Source organism: Urocitellus parryii, chromosome 10 (genome assembly GCF_045843805.1).
Source record: "Urocitellus parryii isolate mUroPar1 chromosome 10, mUroPar1.hap1, whole genome shotgun sequence".
NCBI lineage: Eukaryota > Metazoa > Chordata > Mammalia > Rodentia > Sciuridae > Urocitellus > Urocitellus parryii.
The window spans coordinates 26,446,085-26,463,976 of record NC_135540.1 but is presented as its reverse complement, the minus strand read 5'-3'; the positions used below and the strand labels follow the sequence as shown (position 1 = coordinate 26,463,976).

The window sequence follows — 17,892 nt, the reverse complement described above, 5'->3', positions numbered from 1 at the left end:
TGACATACATTTTTAAATTGCATAGAATGCACAGGTGAGTTTTGAAAAACATGCGTATATATGTACCCAGCACCTCAATCAAAATATAGATTTTTATCTCTAACTTTAAAATCACTCTCATGCCTAGTTTCAATCAATCCCCACTACACTTAGACAGCTACTGTTCTGATTTCTATAATTGAAATCATAGAAATTGTAGATTGGTTTTGTGGGTTTTTAAATATATAAATGGAATCATGCAGTGCTATTGTTTTTGACATCCATGTTGTTACATGTATCAGGAATTAATTTCTAAATTTCTGTTATGAATATATCTAAATTTTTTGTCCATTTTTCTCTTCATGAGTATTTGAGTTGCTTTAAGTTTGGCCATCCTGAATAAAGCTTCTTGTACCAGCCTATTTGTGGACATTTCTCCTTGGTAAATACATAGAAATGTATGTACTAATTCATAGGGTAATAGTGTTTTTATGAGATTCTGCCAAATCATTTCCTATGGTGTTGGTACCATTCACCCTGCTTCCCCAAATGATAGAATTTTTTTTTTTTTTTACCAACATTAGATAGTATTTGGTTTTAATTTTAGTAGTTTTTTATGGATGGAAAGTAGTACTGCATTGTGGTTTTAATTGGCATCTCCCTGATTGGCAATGCTATTGAACACTTGTTCATGTGTTTATAAAGCCTTCTTAAATCTTTTTTTAATCAACTGTTAGTCTTCTACCTACTTTTTCACATAAATAAAATTTGAATGACTTATTACTGAATAAGCACATGAATAAATTCGGAGATTTCCCTTTCTCAGACAGATATCAGGTTTCCTATGGAAATCCTGAAGTCACGGTGACAGCAACATTCTACCTGAGACCTGTAGGAGAGATCTATTTGTTCAGTCACAGGATTTTTTTCTAGTGGACTTCAGTTTTGAACTACCTCAAAGAAATAAATATCCTTAACAACTTAAGACAGACAATTATATTTTCATGTTATAAAAATCTACGTTCATTTTGCTTCTTAGTTTATAGTCTGAGAAATGGTAGTGAGTTTTTTTAGGAAGTGGAAGAGTTGTTACCTTTTGGATTTCATGTGTTATTTGTTGGTTAATGCATTTAGAAATTGTAAGAAGTTCTAGAGTATATGGACAGTAATAATGTGATATGGACAGTTGAGTATCACTTCCTGATTGTGGAAAAGAACCTAATATTAATTATCTTTATATATGCCTGGGTATATCCCTGAATTTTAAAGTTCAACATTATATTTTTGAGATGTGGTTTCAGATAACATCAGAAAGAAGGGGAAAAGCAAACAGAGTGTTAGTGTTCTCTGTGGAGTTTTAAGATAAGACATTTGCCTTGCAATAGCAAATATTCCCTTTTCTAGCTTTCTACTTCTTATATTGTATATTAAAAAGATTATTCATAATATTTTAATTAAGTCTGTCCTGTGTATGCGTTAGCTTACCCCCCCTTTGTCAACATGATAGGTACTGCATTACTTTCTTTTACTATGTTCCTTGACTTTCTCCTGAATAAACATGATTTTCTGCCTTTTTAATAAGGGGAATGAGGAGATCCTTATATTTAATACTTGTGTTGGCCAAGTTTAGTAGTTCTGTGACACAGAAGAATAGAAGGCTGAAGAAGGTGGCTTACTTTGCCAGTAGGGTTAGTAAATGGTGGGCAAAGGAATATGTCAAGGAGATCAAGAGATGGAAACATCATTTAAAGATACAGATATAGGAGAGCATATACCATATTGGGAGAATATGATACACAAGGATAGTCGAGTAATGTACAGTTGTGGACAAACTGGTGTGTTCAAATAGAGGTTGAGAACGGATTGGGAATTGCTTGTGTATTGTGTTTAGGAGTTTAGGTTTTGTGCTATAGGACTGTAACTTCTTCAGAAGTTCCTTAAACACTCATTTGCTAATTCTTCCTACTCCTTCTCTTTCCCTCCCCCTTTAACTGCTTAATATTTTGCTTTCATTTCAGCAAAGAGTTCAGCATGTGAAAAGTATGGGAACCACACTTTGAAGTGGTGGCATTTCATGTTCTGACTAATGTATAGAGGATGGGTTAGAGTGACAGGAGACAAAAGATGGAGGTGACTAGGGATGCTATTTAAATAGTTCAGGCAAGAGACAGATGGTATCTGCTTCATTAGACATTATTAGAGAAGTGGGATTGATTTTCAACATCTTCTAAGTAGACTTAGCAGGAGTTAGTGATGATATGAGTAGTGACAAAGGTGTGGGGACAAGGCAAAAGTAGCTTGTAACAAATGATGGAAACCAGAATGATGTCCAGATCATCCCTCCTTTTTTTTTTTTTTTAAAAACTTTCAGAGAAGTTCTAAATATAATACTGAGAACTTTCTTTGCCCTAGACTATCTGATAGTAAATTGCCAACATGATGCACCATCATCTCCAGCACTTAGTCGTGCATTTCTTATAAATAAGAGCATTTAATTACAAGAAAAGTAAAACATTGGCATTTATATATTAATATAATATAACATATAATATTGACATTAATATATTAATATGATGTAATAATATATTAATATATATCAGGCCCCCTTTGTGTTTTACCAGTTGCTCAAATAATGTCTCATATGACAAAAGGATTCCATTCAGAATTACATGTAGGATTTAGTTGTCATGTATCTGAAATAGTTCCTTAATCTGATGTTTACTTTCTTTTCTTTAACAGATTTCAAGATTATAAGCTAATTATTATGTATAGTGACTCAATTTAGGCTTGTTAATGTTTTGTCATTCACAAATTCAGGTTATACCAACGTTGGCTGGAGTATCATGGAAGTCATATTATGTTCCATTCATTGCTTTGTTATTAGGTAGGCAAACAGTTTGTTTCATTGTTCATACTTGCTTTCAGCCTTTTTTAATCCTTACATCAGAGGAACACTTAAAATAAATTTCAGATCTTATCCTTATTCCTTATCCTTCTCATAGTCAGACTTCCAGACACTTACTTTCTGTCCCCTACATACGCAGTCTTCACTATTTTTGTACACTGACTCCCCAGTTTTGAACTCTTGCATAAAATTTTTATGTTTGTAGTTCATTGTATATTACCTTGGTCAGTAAGTTGCAGATAGATTAATTCATTGATAATTGTCATTGCCCCTTTGAGCAGAGATGGCTCTTTTTCTATGGACCTGTTAGCAGTGATGAACCCAACAGATTCCTTCTTTTTTACATTGCTCCCTCATCACAAAGGTTACTGGTTTGACTGCTCATTAGAGCAGGTAGAGGGAACTCCATTTTTCTTTTTTTTAGCCTTACTTATGCAAGTAGGCCTTACCACAAATTTCTTGATATAATATCCAAATGCAATATGGTATATGTAAGAGAATTCTTTATCCCATACCTAAAACTAAAAATGATGTTTAAGCCAACTCTTTTTTTTTTTTTGAGGGAAAATACAATCCTCTTATAATTTAAGTTTAACTTACTGTCTCTAAAATTAATCTCATATTTTTATAAAAATTGGCAAGTCAGAAGAAATGTAACAAGTTTAAGTAACTAGCTTAAACCAAAATGGGACTTAATTTTTCTTAATGTGGGCTTAGTACACATTATAAATTGGATTTTACTTAATGTTATTTACAACATTACAATTTATTGACAGTGTTAAATAGTAAAACTTAAGCCAACCACTATAAATAAAAATATAGCCTAGACACAGTTTTATATATGACTTTGGTATTTCCTTACTCAGTAATGTATAAGTTGAAATGTAGGCCTAGAGGTTATAGATTGCTTATTTTATATGCCCATTTCTTACTTTTTAATCTTAAAAATAAGAAATGATAATTACTTCTTTAATGTGAATTCCCCCCTCTCTTTCAGTACTGGGGATTAAACCCAGAGCTTTGCACATGCTAGGGAAACACTGTACCACTGAGCTAATAGCCCAGCCCTCAGTTTATAGATGTGCTTGTTGTTTGTCATTTCTTTTTTTTTTTTAAATATTCATTTTTTAGTTGTAGTTGGGCACAACACATTTATTTATTTATTTATTTATTTAATGTGATGCTGAGGATCGGACCCAGGGTTCCGCACGTGGGAGGCGAGCCCTCTACCGCTGGGCCACAACCCTAGCCCTGTTGTTATTTCTTGCTGCACCAGTAATTCTGGGTTAAACACAAGATAACAAATCATGCATATTTTATTTCCGACTCAAGTGAGATTTTTTTTGTATGTGCTTATTTCTTGATGTTGGTTGAATAAAAGAAAGATTGTTCTTATGTATGAGTATTCGAGAACTGCGGCATAATGTTCATGTTTTCCTATGAATTGCAGAATATTCTTCACAGAAATCCCAAACTCATCTTGAATGTATAAGACTGTAGCTCTTCTTACTATTTTTTTTATGTCAAATGTTCATAATTGGAATATTCAGAAAGATATCCCTTGCCCCATTATACGTATAATATATATATATATATATATATATATATATATATATATATATATGTACATACATATATACACTGTTCAGCTTTGTTCTACAGTTTCTCTAGGTCATTTCCATCTAGTAAGTATCTTCACTCTGATGCCCAAGCAGCATTAGAAACCTTCAGGATTTCCTTTTGTGACATAATATTTTTAAAAGCTCATTTTTCCTTTTAAATATAAAAATCTTATCCCCTGAAGTAAGAACAACCATCATTTTTTTTTTTTATACCTTATAGACCCTGAAAAATAAGTGCTGAGTAGGTTAGTTTCTTTTTCCCCTTCAGCTTTATTACCCTGTTCAAAACTTTTCCTCAGCCTAACCACTGGATTTCTTTGTGTGGTAGATGTTCTTGAGTGAAATGAAATTTGTTTAATGAAGTTCACTTTGTTTCTAAAAGTATCTTTTAGAAATTCTTAAAATTTTACCCTAAGAGAGTTTACCAGTCCCTCTACACAGATGTCTTCTGTGTCAGTGTGGATACTCCAAGAAACGGATGTCAAGACAAAATTTTAATGTGCAGGGAACCTTCTGCCCCGACTCCTTTCCAGGGTTGGAGCAATCCCATTCTGATACTTTGACTGTGCTCATTAGTTTGCTGGAAGAAGCCCAGAGGCAGCATGGGCAGCTTTGTTCCTTATAGCAGGTGAGGTTGAAGGGATATATGAACTGAGTACATACTGTTGCCACCACACCCATTTTATCCTACTCAGACCTCAACACTATTTTTTCCATGTGGACATCTTTCTTTTTTTTTTAATGTTTATTTTTTAGCTTTAGGTGGACACAATATCTTTATTTTACATTTATGAGGTGCTGAGGATTGAATCCAGTGCCTCGTGCATGCTAGGCGAGCGCTCTACCACTGAGCCACAGCCACAGGCCCTGGACATCTTTCTTATCCTGCCCGTGTTTAATATTCTACCCCACCCAGATGAATGTTCTTACTCTGTTTTGTCTGCGCCCTCCTGGGCTTCTCCACTGTATGCATCATTCCTTATCCTTCTCACAGTCAGACTTCCGAATACTTACTTTCTGTCCCCCACATAAGCTGTCTTCACTATTTTTGTAGACTGACTCCCCAGTTTTGGACCACCATCCTTTCTCACACACATTTTTCTAACTTGCTTTAGGACTAAAATATTGCAGGAGGAAAAGACATTCAAGTTTCTTACATCTGCAACTGGCTAGAATATGGTTCCATTCATTGACACAGAGAAAATAGGAGTAGCTGAGAACAAATTTTGGACCTCAGGGGTATGTATGTGGGATGTCGGGGTAGAAGTTTGGGGTTCCAACCAGAGTAACTTTATTAAACTGAATGATTCAGCAGAGGAGTCTAACTGGAGATTGTCAAATGAGTGATTATTTTCTATGTGACAGTTGAAATCCTGGGTTTCAAAGAAACTGCAGGGAAGGAAGAAGCTAGCAGTGAAGAGCAACCACTGGGCTACCTGAGGGAGACAGTATAGATAATGTCAAGGGAAATTGAGGGACTGGAGACTTGTAAAGATGAAGGGAGTGAGTGTCTCACAGTGTAAAAATTACAAAAACAAAACAAAACAGTAAAAGAGCCACTGGATTTAACCATCAATTTAAAATTGAGGTATAATGAAATAAGTCCAGATTATATGGCTAAAACAAAATATGAATATAGGTTAAGTAACATATAATGTAGATGTTGTCACTGAGAAATAATCTTTTTCAGTAAAGATATATTTAATTGACTAGGTGAGTGGATTTAAATTATTCAGTTCAGATCCCTAAAACTCTGAATTGATTGCTACTTATATGATGATGTTCCCAGTAATGCCCATTTTATTTTGATTTTGTTAATATATATCACTGAGAATGAGTCTATTTTGCAGTCCCTGATTTTTACCTTAATGTTGTATGTTTGATTTTCTTGTTAAGTACAATATAAAAATAAGAAACCAGAATTATTCAAAAAATGATAATTATATTTGGAGTATTAATCTTTCTTTCTTTTTTGGTACTAGGGATCGAACCCAGGGGCACATAACCTCATCCCTTTTCATTTTTTATTTGGAGACAGGGTCTCACTAAGTTGCTGAAGCTGGCTTTGAACTTGTGATCCTCCTGCCTCAGCCTCTTGAGCTGCTGGGCTTACAGGCATGAATCACTGTGCCTGGCTGGAGTATTGATCTTTTTGGTTACCTAGTTGTTCCTAGACCTTTTAATTTTTATTTTGAGATAGTGTCTTACTCAGTTGCTTAGTGCCTCTCTAGGTTGCTGAAGTTGACTTTGAACTTGCCATCCTTCTGCCTCAGCCTCCTGAGCCCTGAGATTATTGGCATGTATCATCGTGCCTGGCACCTAATTGTTTTCTGTTTTTGGTACTGGGGATTGAATTCTGGAGCATTCGACTACTGAGCCACATCCTCAGCCCTTTTTATTTGGAGATAGGCTCTCACTGAGTTGCTTAGAGGCTTGCTTTTGCTGAAGCTGGCTTTGAACTTGCTTTCCTCTTGCCTCAGCTTCCCAAGCCACTAAGATTACAGGCCCATGCCCGGCTGGCACCTAATTGTTTTTAATTGCCTGTGCTAAAAAACAAGAAACTTGATAAAGTATAAAAATGATTTTTATGACTTAGAAGATTATTTATAAATTAATGGTAAGGTATTAGGATTTATACCCTAATTAGTTTCAAAGGTACCATAAGTGACTTGTTGAACACAGAGTACAACTTTTTCCCTCACTGCAGTGCTGGCGATGGAACCCAGAGTCTGGCATGTAATTGGTAAGCAAGTGCTCTACTGCTGATGCCGTCATCAGCCTCCGGATTACAACTTTAAAAAATGTGTTTTAAATAATTGATATTGTGTTTGTGACGAGGCTTGAATTTCTTTGGTGAAGAAGACATTCTCAGTGCAATGCTGGCTTAATGAGTTTTAAATAATTATTTACTCATGAAACTAATGTTTTGAGTATAGATTGAGTTGGATATTTTTTGTGAGTGTTAATGATAACAGTGTCAAAAAATGAGTCTCTTTCCTGAGGAAGCTTAAATTCTAGTAGTGGAAGGCAGATAATACATAAATAAATGGGTGGATAGATAGTATGTACTCTTTAAACCACAGGTACTGTTTTAGTGCTTTTATATACTTAGAACTAGAGGGAAGAATAAAGCAGCGCAAGGGGAAAAGGAAACATGGTGGTGGAGATGTAGTTTTTTTAAAAAAATATTTTTTAGATGATTAGACCTTTATTTTATTCATTTACTTATATGTGGTGCTGAGAATCAAACTCAGTGCCTCACACATGTTAGGCAAGCACTCTACCACTGAGCCACAGCCTCAGCTGCAAGATGTAGTTTTAAATGGGATAGTTAGGGAACATGGCATTGACAGGGGACCTCAGCAGGGTTAGGAAATGGAAAGAACCATGCAGATACATGGGGGAGAGCATTCAGACAGAAATAACCAGAGCACGTGCTGTCAGGTTGCAACATACTTTACTCTTTGGAAGAGAACAAGGACAGAAAGGGTGGAGCAAAGTGAGAAGGAGAAAGTAGGACAATAGGCATTGAGAGTGTTAGGACACATGTAGGTTATTTATAGGATCCACAGGTGACTGTAAAACATTGCTTTTTCTTGGTGGATTTTGAGCAGTGGAGTGATAAGGTATTACTTACTTTAAATCTGTTTCAGGTACTTAACTGCTAATTAGCTTGACCATAATAATCAATCCACAAATTATTAATTTGGGGTATAGAAAGTTCAAAATGAAGAGGGAGTGTGGGATGACAGGAAGTGGGACTTCTGGTCAGTAGGAAGTGTCTTTTAGGATTCAGTGAAATTCCCAAATTGTTTGAGTTATGTAACTCTAAGCTTTTGAGTTTTTCTTCCTGATGATTGTACAGTTTGGCTTATTTTCTTGTCATCTGTGTTCTAAAGATTCTTAACTGCCTTTGTAGCTCAAATCTAATGTATACTTGCTGTGTGACTTTTGAAAGTGCTAATGTTGCACTGTTATTTGGATGCCTTAATAATTTACTTAAATCATTCCCTGTTTTATTAGTATACGCAGTATTCCTAATGTCTGTTGTGATTTCAGAGTTAGCCTTTGTCTTGGAATTTTTCTTGAGGTTCATGACTCTAGTTTGGTTGAAGACAGGCTTTCAGAGCTTCATGTTTGCTCATGTGCTATGCTCACATTTATTCCATAAACATCCTAAAATAAGCAGTTCAAATATTGTAAGAGAAAGATCTTCTGAAAAACAAGGCTCATGAGAAACTAGTTGCAGAGTTCATCATACACACACACACACACACACACACACACGGTCTGAAGTGTCACAAAATCAACAAGGAATAGTGGCTGTAAGTTACCCTGCATTTTTAGGACTTTTGGAAAGTCATAAAGTAGGTCTTGTTTCTCTGTATAACCTTATTTTTAAATTTTATTGAAGAATAAAATTTTAATAATACTTCACTTTTGTCTGGAAGGAAGCTGATCATAAGCATCTTTTTTTTAAGGCATTTTGAGGTCAGAACCTCTTTCGATCTCCCAGTACTGTGAAAGACACTGCCAAAAGATGCTTTTCTCTTCACTTACACAAGGAGAAATAATGTACCTTCTCCTTTTCTTTCTCTACTTATTGTTCTATGTAAAGTCCAACTTTATTTTATTTGAGCTATCTGAACTTTTATTTTAAAAGTTTAGTGATGAATATCTGTGTTGAAGCTTTTAATTCTCTGATCATTTGTCTTTTGTTAGATTAGCAGACTGTAACAATAGGTGACATTGGTGTCAGAGTGCTGTGTGACTCTTGCATTGCAAGCAGTGCTCCATCTAGAGGATTTAGAAGAAGTATTACAGTCCACCCTAATTATCCACAAATTTGCAAATATTATAAATTTATAAAATTATAAATAAATTTATAACATTCAAATAAATAGTTGTAGCACATTCATAGTCATTTATGGACATGTACATGTCAGAACATTTGATCGAACTGACATGCATATTTCCAACAAGGAAAGAGATCAGGAGGATGCTGCTCTGCCTCCTTGTTTCAGCTCTCATACTATGAACAATGTCCTTTCCATGGTCTGTAGTAGTACATTTTCTCTGCTATTTGTGTTTTTTGTTGGTGATTGTGTTGCTTAAAATGACCCCCCGGGGCTGGGGCTGAGGCTCAGCAATAGTGAACCTGCCTGGCATGTGTGAGGCACTGGGTTCAATTCTCAGCATTGCATATAAATAAATAAAATAAAGGTCTATCAATAATAAAAATATTTTGGAAAAAAATGATCCCCAGGCATACTGCTGAATTACTGCTTAATGAGCTAAGGCTCAAGAAGTCTGTGATGTGTACCTTATGGAGAAAATAATGTGTGTTAGGTAAACTTCATTTAGGCATGAGTTATAATGCCATTGACTGTGAGTTCAATGCTAATGAGTCTGTAATGTATATTAAATAAGATATCTTTAATCACAAACACACATAAAAGAGGTTATGCATTGATTGGTTGATGAAAATGTGACCAGAGGCTTGTAGGATCTGTATTTTTCTCTAGGAGGAATGGCTCAGTATTTGCTGATTTCGTGATTGCAGTAACTTCATGGAACAAAATCACTGTAAATAATGAGAATTAACTATTTATTTAAGCATGGTGTTTTATAGAGTCTTAAGGTATTGGAAACATCTTGTAATTCCCTCCCTGTGAAACTATTGTTGCTGGTATGTTTAAATATTTGTATGCAACTTTACAATGTAAAATCTAATGTTACTGGGGGTTCTGGTCAAAAAAGGCTAAATTACATTGGTTAATATTTAAAGAAAGGCTGTGAATGTAGCTCAGTGGTGGAGCACCTGTCTAGCATACACGAAGCTTAATCCCCAATACCATCCCCCACCCAAGTAAAGAAACATTTCTTACGTTAAAATTTTTTGGTAGTACTGGGGTTGAGTCTAAAGAGACACTAAAGAAGGCAATATCAATGTTAAAGAATTCTTCCAGTGGCTCGGAAGGCTGAGACAGGAGAATCTTGAGTTTGAAGCCAGCCTCAGCAATGTTGAGGTGCTAAGCAACTAAGTGAGACATTGTCTCTACAAAATAGGGATGGGGATGTGGCTCAGTGGTCAAGTGCCTCTGAGTCCAATCACAGGTACCCAAAGGGAAAAAAGCATAATATTCTTTTAGGATTTTATCATGTTGTTTTTGTACAGTGAGGTACAAGAAAGAAGACTTGGGTGTCAGATTCTTGTGTGTGTTTTACATGAAGCTAGTTGTAGCTAACTAGCTTGAGAAATTCATGTGAGTTCTTCCAGCCTTAGTTCCTTGAGTGTGAAGTGAGGAACATTTTCAGTTTAAAAATTCTGTGGTTTTCTTTTATCAGTATTATTCCTGACCTTGAGTCAGTTCCATTCTCATCAGATTGCCAAGGAAATAGTACAATTTAATGTCAAAATAGGTTAGCCATCGGATTTTATTTTACTGAACTCAAGTTGTCTCATTAGTTATTGATAAAAACATAAGTTATATATCTGATATGCTCGATATTAGGTACTTCTGCAGGTAAGAAGAAGTAAAAGAACATCCTTGATTTTTGATGGATTTTAGGGTATAGGAGTGTGTTTATTGACATTTGTGTTTTATATGTTCTAAATCATACAAAAAGTTTTCTCTAAAAACAAGATCATAATTAGAGTTTTAAAAGAAAAAAACACTTGCACTTTGGACAGAACTATTTATTAGCTTTATTAAAGTTTCAAGTTTTAGATCATGAGTGCTTAATTACTTTTTAATGTGCCTAGTGTGTTGGCATTATTTGGGTAACCTTGAACATGTCCATAGAGATACAAAGGATGAAGTTTAGGAATGAAGCATCCATACTACCAATGGCTAAAAAGCAATTTATTTTGAAGTATTGTTATCTAGTCTTCATGCAGTTTTAAAAAATCATACTGTGGTTATGTAATTACCTGAAATTTCCCCTTAGCATAATATTATATAAACATCCATGTTTTCACAAAGTTTCATGAACATCATGTTTAAGGATTATACTGTATGTCCCGTCTCACAGAATTCTTTTATCTTGAACATCTGGGTTTTTATTTTTATTTATATTCTTTATTGTTTTTCTCTCTATTTTTTTTTTGCTTTTGTGGATAGAGCTGCAGTGAGCATCCTCTGTATAATTTTTTTTTTCTTTCTGTTTTAGGATTACTTCGTTAGGATAGATTGCCAGAAGTGGAGTTACTGGGTCAGAGGGTATGAACTTAAGAAAATTTTTCCTTTTTTTTAAAAAATAAAAGTGTTTTGTTTATTTGCTTCCCAGTTGATTTATATTGTCAAAAATGCAAATCATAATGATTATATTTGTTACCTGTCAAAACACTGTGTCTGAGACAAGATTCTATAATCAGAGAAGTTTGGGAAATTCATAGGATACTGAGCTTTTCAACTTGATTTACCTTTGCATTTTCTGAACTTGACTGAGCACTGAATAGTTTTTTTGTGATACACTTCATAACATTTTGTGGAAGTTTTACACAGGATACAGTTTATGAACTACTGATCTAAAATTTAAAATCATTTTATTGGTTAAGTTATATTTTATTAGCCAAAACAAATTAAATTATAAAGTTTTAAGCTAAGAATTATTAAAAGAAAGATGTTGCAATAAATCTGGTTGCTGTATAATTTGGGGAAATTCTCATATAACTTTTATAATTTAAACTTTCTGTATTGATTACTAAAGAGCATCTTAATGACTTGATGGCATTAGATACTTTTTACAATCTTTAATGATATTTAATATATATGTGTGTGTGTTATATATATATATATATATATTTGTGTGTGTGAAATTAGAAGATAATATGGATATAAAAACCTAATTTTTCCTCCCATTTTCCCCTGCAGAATGTGAAAACCTTTTCATCTTCTGATAGTCTAGCCAAGGTCCAAGAAGTAGCAAGCTGGCTTTTGGAAATGAATCAGGAACTGCTCTCTGTGGGCAGCAAAAGACGACGAACTGGAGGTTCTCTGAGAGGTAACCCTTCCTCAAGCCAGGCAGATGAGGAACAGATGAATCGTGTAGTAGAGGAGGAACAGCAGCAGCAGCAGCAGCAGCAGCAGCAACAGCAGCAACTGAGACAACAAGAGGAGGAGCACACTGCAAGGAATGGTGAAGTTGTTGGAGTAGAACCTAGACCTGGAGACCAAAGTGACTCCCAGCAAGGACAAGTGGAAGAAAACAATAATCGATTTATTTCAGTAGATGAGGACTCCTCAGGAAATCAAGAGGAACAAGAGGAAGATGAAGAACACGCTGGTGAACAAGATGAGGAGGATGAAGAGGAGGAGGAAATGGACCAGGAGAGTGATGATTTTGATCAGTCTGATGACAGTAGCAGAGAAGATGAACATACTCATAGTAACAGTGTCACAAACTCCAGTAGTATTGTGGACCTACCCATTCACCAACTCTCCTCCCCATTCTATACAAAGACAACAAAAGTGAGTATAATCGATCTGTTAACCTGAAACACTTTACAACTCTATTTTAATTGCAGTGAAATTTTCCTCATGTCTTTTTATTACTGCAAATTAATTTTCACAAATATAATAAAATGATTTAATTTTTGTTTTACAGAAGTTATTAGAAAGTATTACGAATAGAAATATTAATAATGGGACAATCTTATCACAAATGGGGAGATGGTAATTGGTTCTGTCACTATGAAAAATTATTAACATCAAATTGTCTTCTAAAATTTTCCCTAGCACAGGGATTAGCAAATCGTGTTTGCGGTGTAGAAGGTTGGGGGAGAATATAATTTTTCTAAATCAAGTACTGAAGAGTTTGTTTTTTGTTTTGTTTTAAAAAATAAAAGCTGGATGCTATGGGCTGTGTATCTACAAGTGGTATGCTAAGGCATGTTACTGGAAGTTGCCTCAAATTAGTTATTATTATTTTTTTAATCATTGGAAAATTAGATAACTTTTGCACTGCTATGACAAAATACCCTACAAGAGCTAATTAGAGGAGAAAAAATTTATTTGGGGCTCACAGTTTCAGAGGTCTCTTTTACATAGATGACCAACTCCATTGTTCTAGGCCCAAGTTGAGGCAGCACATCATGAGGGGAGGAGACCAGAGCTGGAAAGCTGCTCAGCTCATGGGGGAGTCGGGAAGCCCAGAGAGAGGAGGGAGGGAGAAGTGCCTTCCCCTTCTGAGGCGCATGGCTCCTCTATTAATACCCCACCTGCCTACAGTTACCACCCAGTTAGTTAGTTCATTGAAACTGAGATGGTCTGATTAGGTTACAGCTCCTATAAACCCAACCATGTCGTCTCTGAATATTCCTGCATTAACAAGAGCTTTTGATGGTGGTGGGGGGATACCTTGTATCCAACCATAACAAATAGAACTCATAAATACCTGTGTATAATAGACATCTGAGTTTTAGTTTGAAATGGAACATTTTACTTTGAATAGTAGCTTATTCATTTCACAAAACAATAATGTCTGTAGTAGTTCATCTTCTAATCCTGTTTGCTTATTTGTAAATTTCACAGTGAATTGTTGTAGATGATAAGCAGTATACAAACAGATGTAACATCATCTCCTTTGACCTGGAATGAGGTATCTGACGCACTTGGATTAAAACTGGAATTACTAAATCATTTTTGTTTCATCTTGTAAAACTTAAATTCTTTCTAAAACATGTTTATCCCTAATTTCCATGGCTTGTCCACAAGTTGGATTTTATTTAGCTGGTGATCTTCTAAGAAGGAAGTGGCGTCAAGTAGCGGTGTCATCCACTTTCTCATCCACATCTCAAAAAGTTGAATAGTCGCTTTGAATTTCAGCCAGGTGGATCCATGACTGACAACTTTAGCCTTGCTTTGTTAGTAAGGCTCAAGTCTTATATACTACCATTCCCCCAGCTTTTGCCATCTGGTATTCCTCCTCCTCTTCTTCCTCTTCCTCTTCTATCTCCTTATCTATTTTATTTCCATTAGAAAAACATTATCTGCATAAAATTTTGGTCCACTCTCTTCTCGTTTACCTCTGCCATTCAAGTTGGAATATTTTGCCCAAGTAAAAGCAGAATCACATATTTGATTTGAGGGCTGAATATTTCATATCATTAAATTAATAGGACTTAATAAGTTTCCTACGTGTTATTTTCCTACGTGTTATCTTCCTTGTACTTCTATTTACTTGAGTGACTATGTAACGAGTATCTCTTCTCCTATATTCAGCAATATGAGTGTACCGAAGTATAATTGTATCATCAGTAGTTGGATTTATTATCTAATATTCAATGTTGTCAAATCCCTCAATGATATGGTCTTTCCATGATAACTTGAGATATTTTAGTCACACATTACACTTTCTAGCATCCCTTGTAAAAATCACGATATTAACTTAAAGACGCGATGAGAACAACACTATGCCCATTTACACACACACTATATACTGCTGTGAGAAGTCTTTGGACACCTACTGCTTGAGTCTCAATCCAGCCTTCTTTGGATAAATCAGCAACCTAGTAAGCAGAACAATTACTCTTGAAATTCTGTTTGTAGATTTCATTGCTAGTATTGAAATCATTTATGTTAGCCAGCCAAATAGTTGCTTTGAGTGCATTAGTGAAATCACAGCCTGCAGCTTTTAGAATTTCACCCTTAAAGAGCTTGTTTAGCTTCTGCTGCTACCCATCCTGGTACAAGTTGTCTGCTCGAAGGGTCCGTGCTTATCTGTCCAGGGATGTAAATGGTCCTGTTGACCAACACTGCATGACTGTGGTATCTGGGGAAGTGCCTTTTTGATCAGGGCTGACATGACTAGTCCTTCTTTCTCATGCCCCTCTTGGAGAAGAGACCCTTACACCACCCCTGCCCAGTTCTTATCCAGTGACTGACCAGCCTCAGGCAGGCTGCTGGAAGATCCAGCCCAGGGAAAGCTCACTGGACTGGTCACTAGTCTTCTGCCACTCCCTTAAGGTTACACATATCAAAAGAGGAAGCTTATATCTCCCTTTTTCTAAAAATTCAGGTAGAGGAATGGGTGTTTAGTATTGAAAATGCAATGCATTTTCTTATTTAAGAAAGAAGTTTAATCAAAATTAAGCCCTGATGAACAATACAAAGCTGTTGCAGATTTCTGTTATACTTTAAATAAAAAAGGTATCTAAGCAAAACATCTTTTTTTGCAAGAGGAGAAACTGGCATAACATTCTGTTGGAAAGCTACCACTACACAGGTTTGACAGATGCTTTGACCTTCCTTTACTTTAAAGATGAAGCCATAAACAGAACTTTAGGTATATCTAATATAGTCATATTATTATCTCTTAAGTACACCCAGTTAATGGAGTGTTTTCGTCCTTGTGATTCTCAGTCACACACACACACACACAAAATTACTGGGTTATACCTACAAGACAGCAGCAGAGATGGACATATGTGTACATATGTGTTTTTATATGTATCTTGGATATATTGTTCATCATGAAGTCATTTGTCTTCATAAATATGACATGAAGACTGTAAAGCTGTTGGATTCCCAACACAGCAATACCTTTCTACAGAGTAGAATTTCAGAGTAAAATTGATCTGAATGTTTTTCTTTTTGTCCATTCATGAAAGTCATTTTTAAGTTCATTTCCAGAATGCTTTTCCAACATTTTAAAAAGTCATCTATTACTGCATTGCTTTAGAAGAAAATGTCAGTCATCCATGTACCTAGTTTTTAAAATATGGTGAATAGGGTGAAACTCTCACTAGTTCAACTACTTTATTTGGGGAGATCTTTAAACTATTGATCATTATAAGCATAAGACAGTTTTATAAACATTACCCCTAGATCACAATTTCATCCAATTCTTATTAAACATTTACTTTTGAGAAGAATAGAGGCTATAAGATCATTTTTAAAAAACCCATTTTAAAATTTTAATACAGGATTAGCCTTCTACAGTTTTATCTGGTGTGCTTTTTGTATTTTTTCAGTCTCCTAAACAAACCTCATGTATGACTAGACTTATTTATACATCATTCCTGAATGTGTAACATTTGCATATGATATTAGTAAGAAAAAAAACTTTTAGATTCTTCCTTGCCTTGATTTATTCTTTGGGTATTGAAACCTGTCAGAACTCTGAGGGCAATCTCTCTTCCCTTCATTAGTTAACTTTGTTTTTATGGGAACTTTTGGCAAACAATAATTTTTTGAAATATTAGAATGTTAGAAATTCTAGACTGTCCTGATGTTAAAAGTCAAGAGTGGTAGTCAGGAATTGCTGTTTGTTAAGCTCATAGTGTGTGCAAGATCCCACAACAGATTAGTGAACTAAGGCTACAGAGAGGCCAAACGCTTCACCCCGTATCATACCATAATTGGCAGCTTTTAATCCTGAACTGTCCAATTTCAAAAACACCCCTTTTCCTTCCCATGTATTATGCTGCCCCCTATGGTAGAATTTGGCAAATAGTACTAAACAAGGTTTTCAACAGAACAAAATCAAAGGTTCTAGACTCTGGAATAGCATGGCTTTCTAATATTATGTCACATTTGCAATATTCAGAGTTACCCTTTAGAAAGTAGAGAGCACTCAGTCAAGGATTTTTCTTTGTGGTATTTAACAGAGCATTATGGAAAATATGGGGCCCCAGGGCTAAAGTTGTTACAGGAAGAAATGACAATGTAAAAAAGAAATTTGAGACAAGATTATACAGATCACTAGGTGCCCTCAAATGTGCTTCTTAACCATAGGTCGATTATGTACTGACTGTTTCTCTTAATTTGACTAGTTTTCCTGTAAATTCTAGAGTCAGCTTGCTTCTGCAGGTATGAATAATATCTTTACAGTTTTAACTCTGTTATAAAAGTGTTATTGTATTTTTAAAAATTGAACCTTTGACATGCTTTTTGAAAAGTATCGACTTATTTTCTTTCTTTCTTATTGTTTTAATTTTGCCAACTCATTTTTTACTAATATGAAAAGCACATGAGATTACCATTAGGACAGGTTTAGAATCTGCCTGGTTTTTTCATGAAAAGCAGCATATTTGAGAATTAATTTCTGATGCTTCTATATCTGTCTTGGTGTCTTGCATCTGTGACTTCATTGCTCACCTAAATTTTATTTATTAATTTTTTCTGTATCCTGATTGTTACATTCTTCTTGGTAACTAAGCAGTTTTTTTCCTGTTTTAATATGTATATTAAAAGAAATAGTATGTTGAGTGTATTGGAATCTAAGGGCTAGAGATACTTTCTTGTCCCTGTGTTCTAAATAATAGAGGAATTAAGCATAGGTATCAGGGGATCAACATAACAGTTTTGTTTTGTGTCACCATCCTTCAACCACCCCCTAGAATCAGAAATGCTGGGAAACTTCATTGGATAATGTGGCTAA

The 17,892-nt window shown here is 35.1% G+C and overlaps 1 protein-coding gene across 4 annotated transcripts in view; it reads left to right on the top strand.

The window, feature by feature from the left end:
* The window catches only part of Fbxw7 (F-box and WD repeat domain containing 7), a 188,207-nt gene that overhangs the window by 92,953 nt on the left and 77,362 nt on the right, over positions 1-17,892 (top strand). For 2 of the 4 annotated variants that reach the window (XM_077803339.1, XM_077803338.1), the window contains one exon: positions 12,384-12,980. In XM_077803339.1, the coding sequence (XP_077659465.1) occupies positions 12,453-12,980 (528 nt within the window). In that variant the 5' untranslated portion in view covers positions 12,384-12,452. Of the gene's footprint in view, positions 1-5,702; positions 5,746-11,679; positions 11,730-12,383; positions 12,981-17,892 lie in introns of those variants that run through there. The other 2 variants (XM_026384683.2, XM_077803336.1) reach the window with 2 other exon arrangements.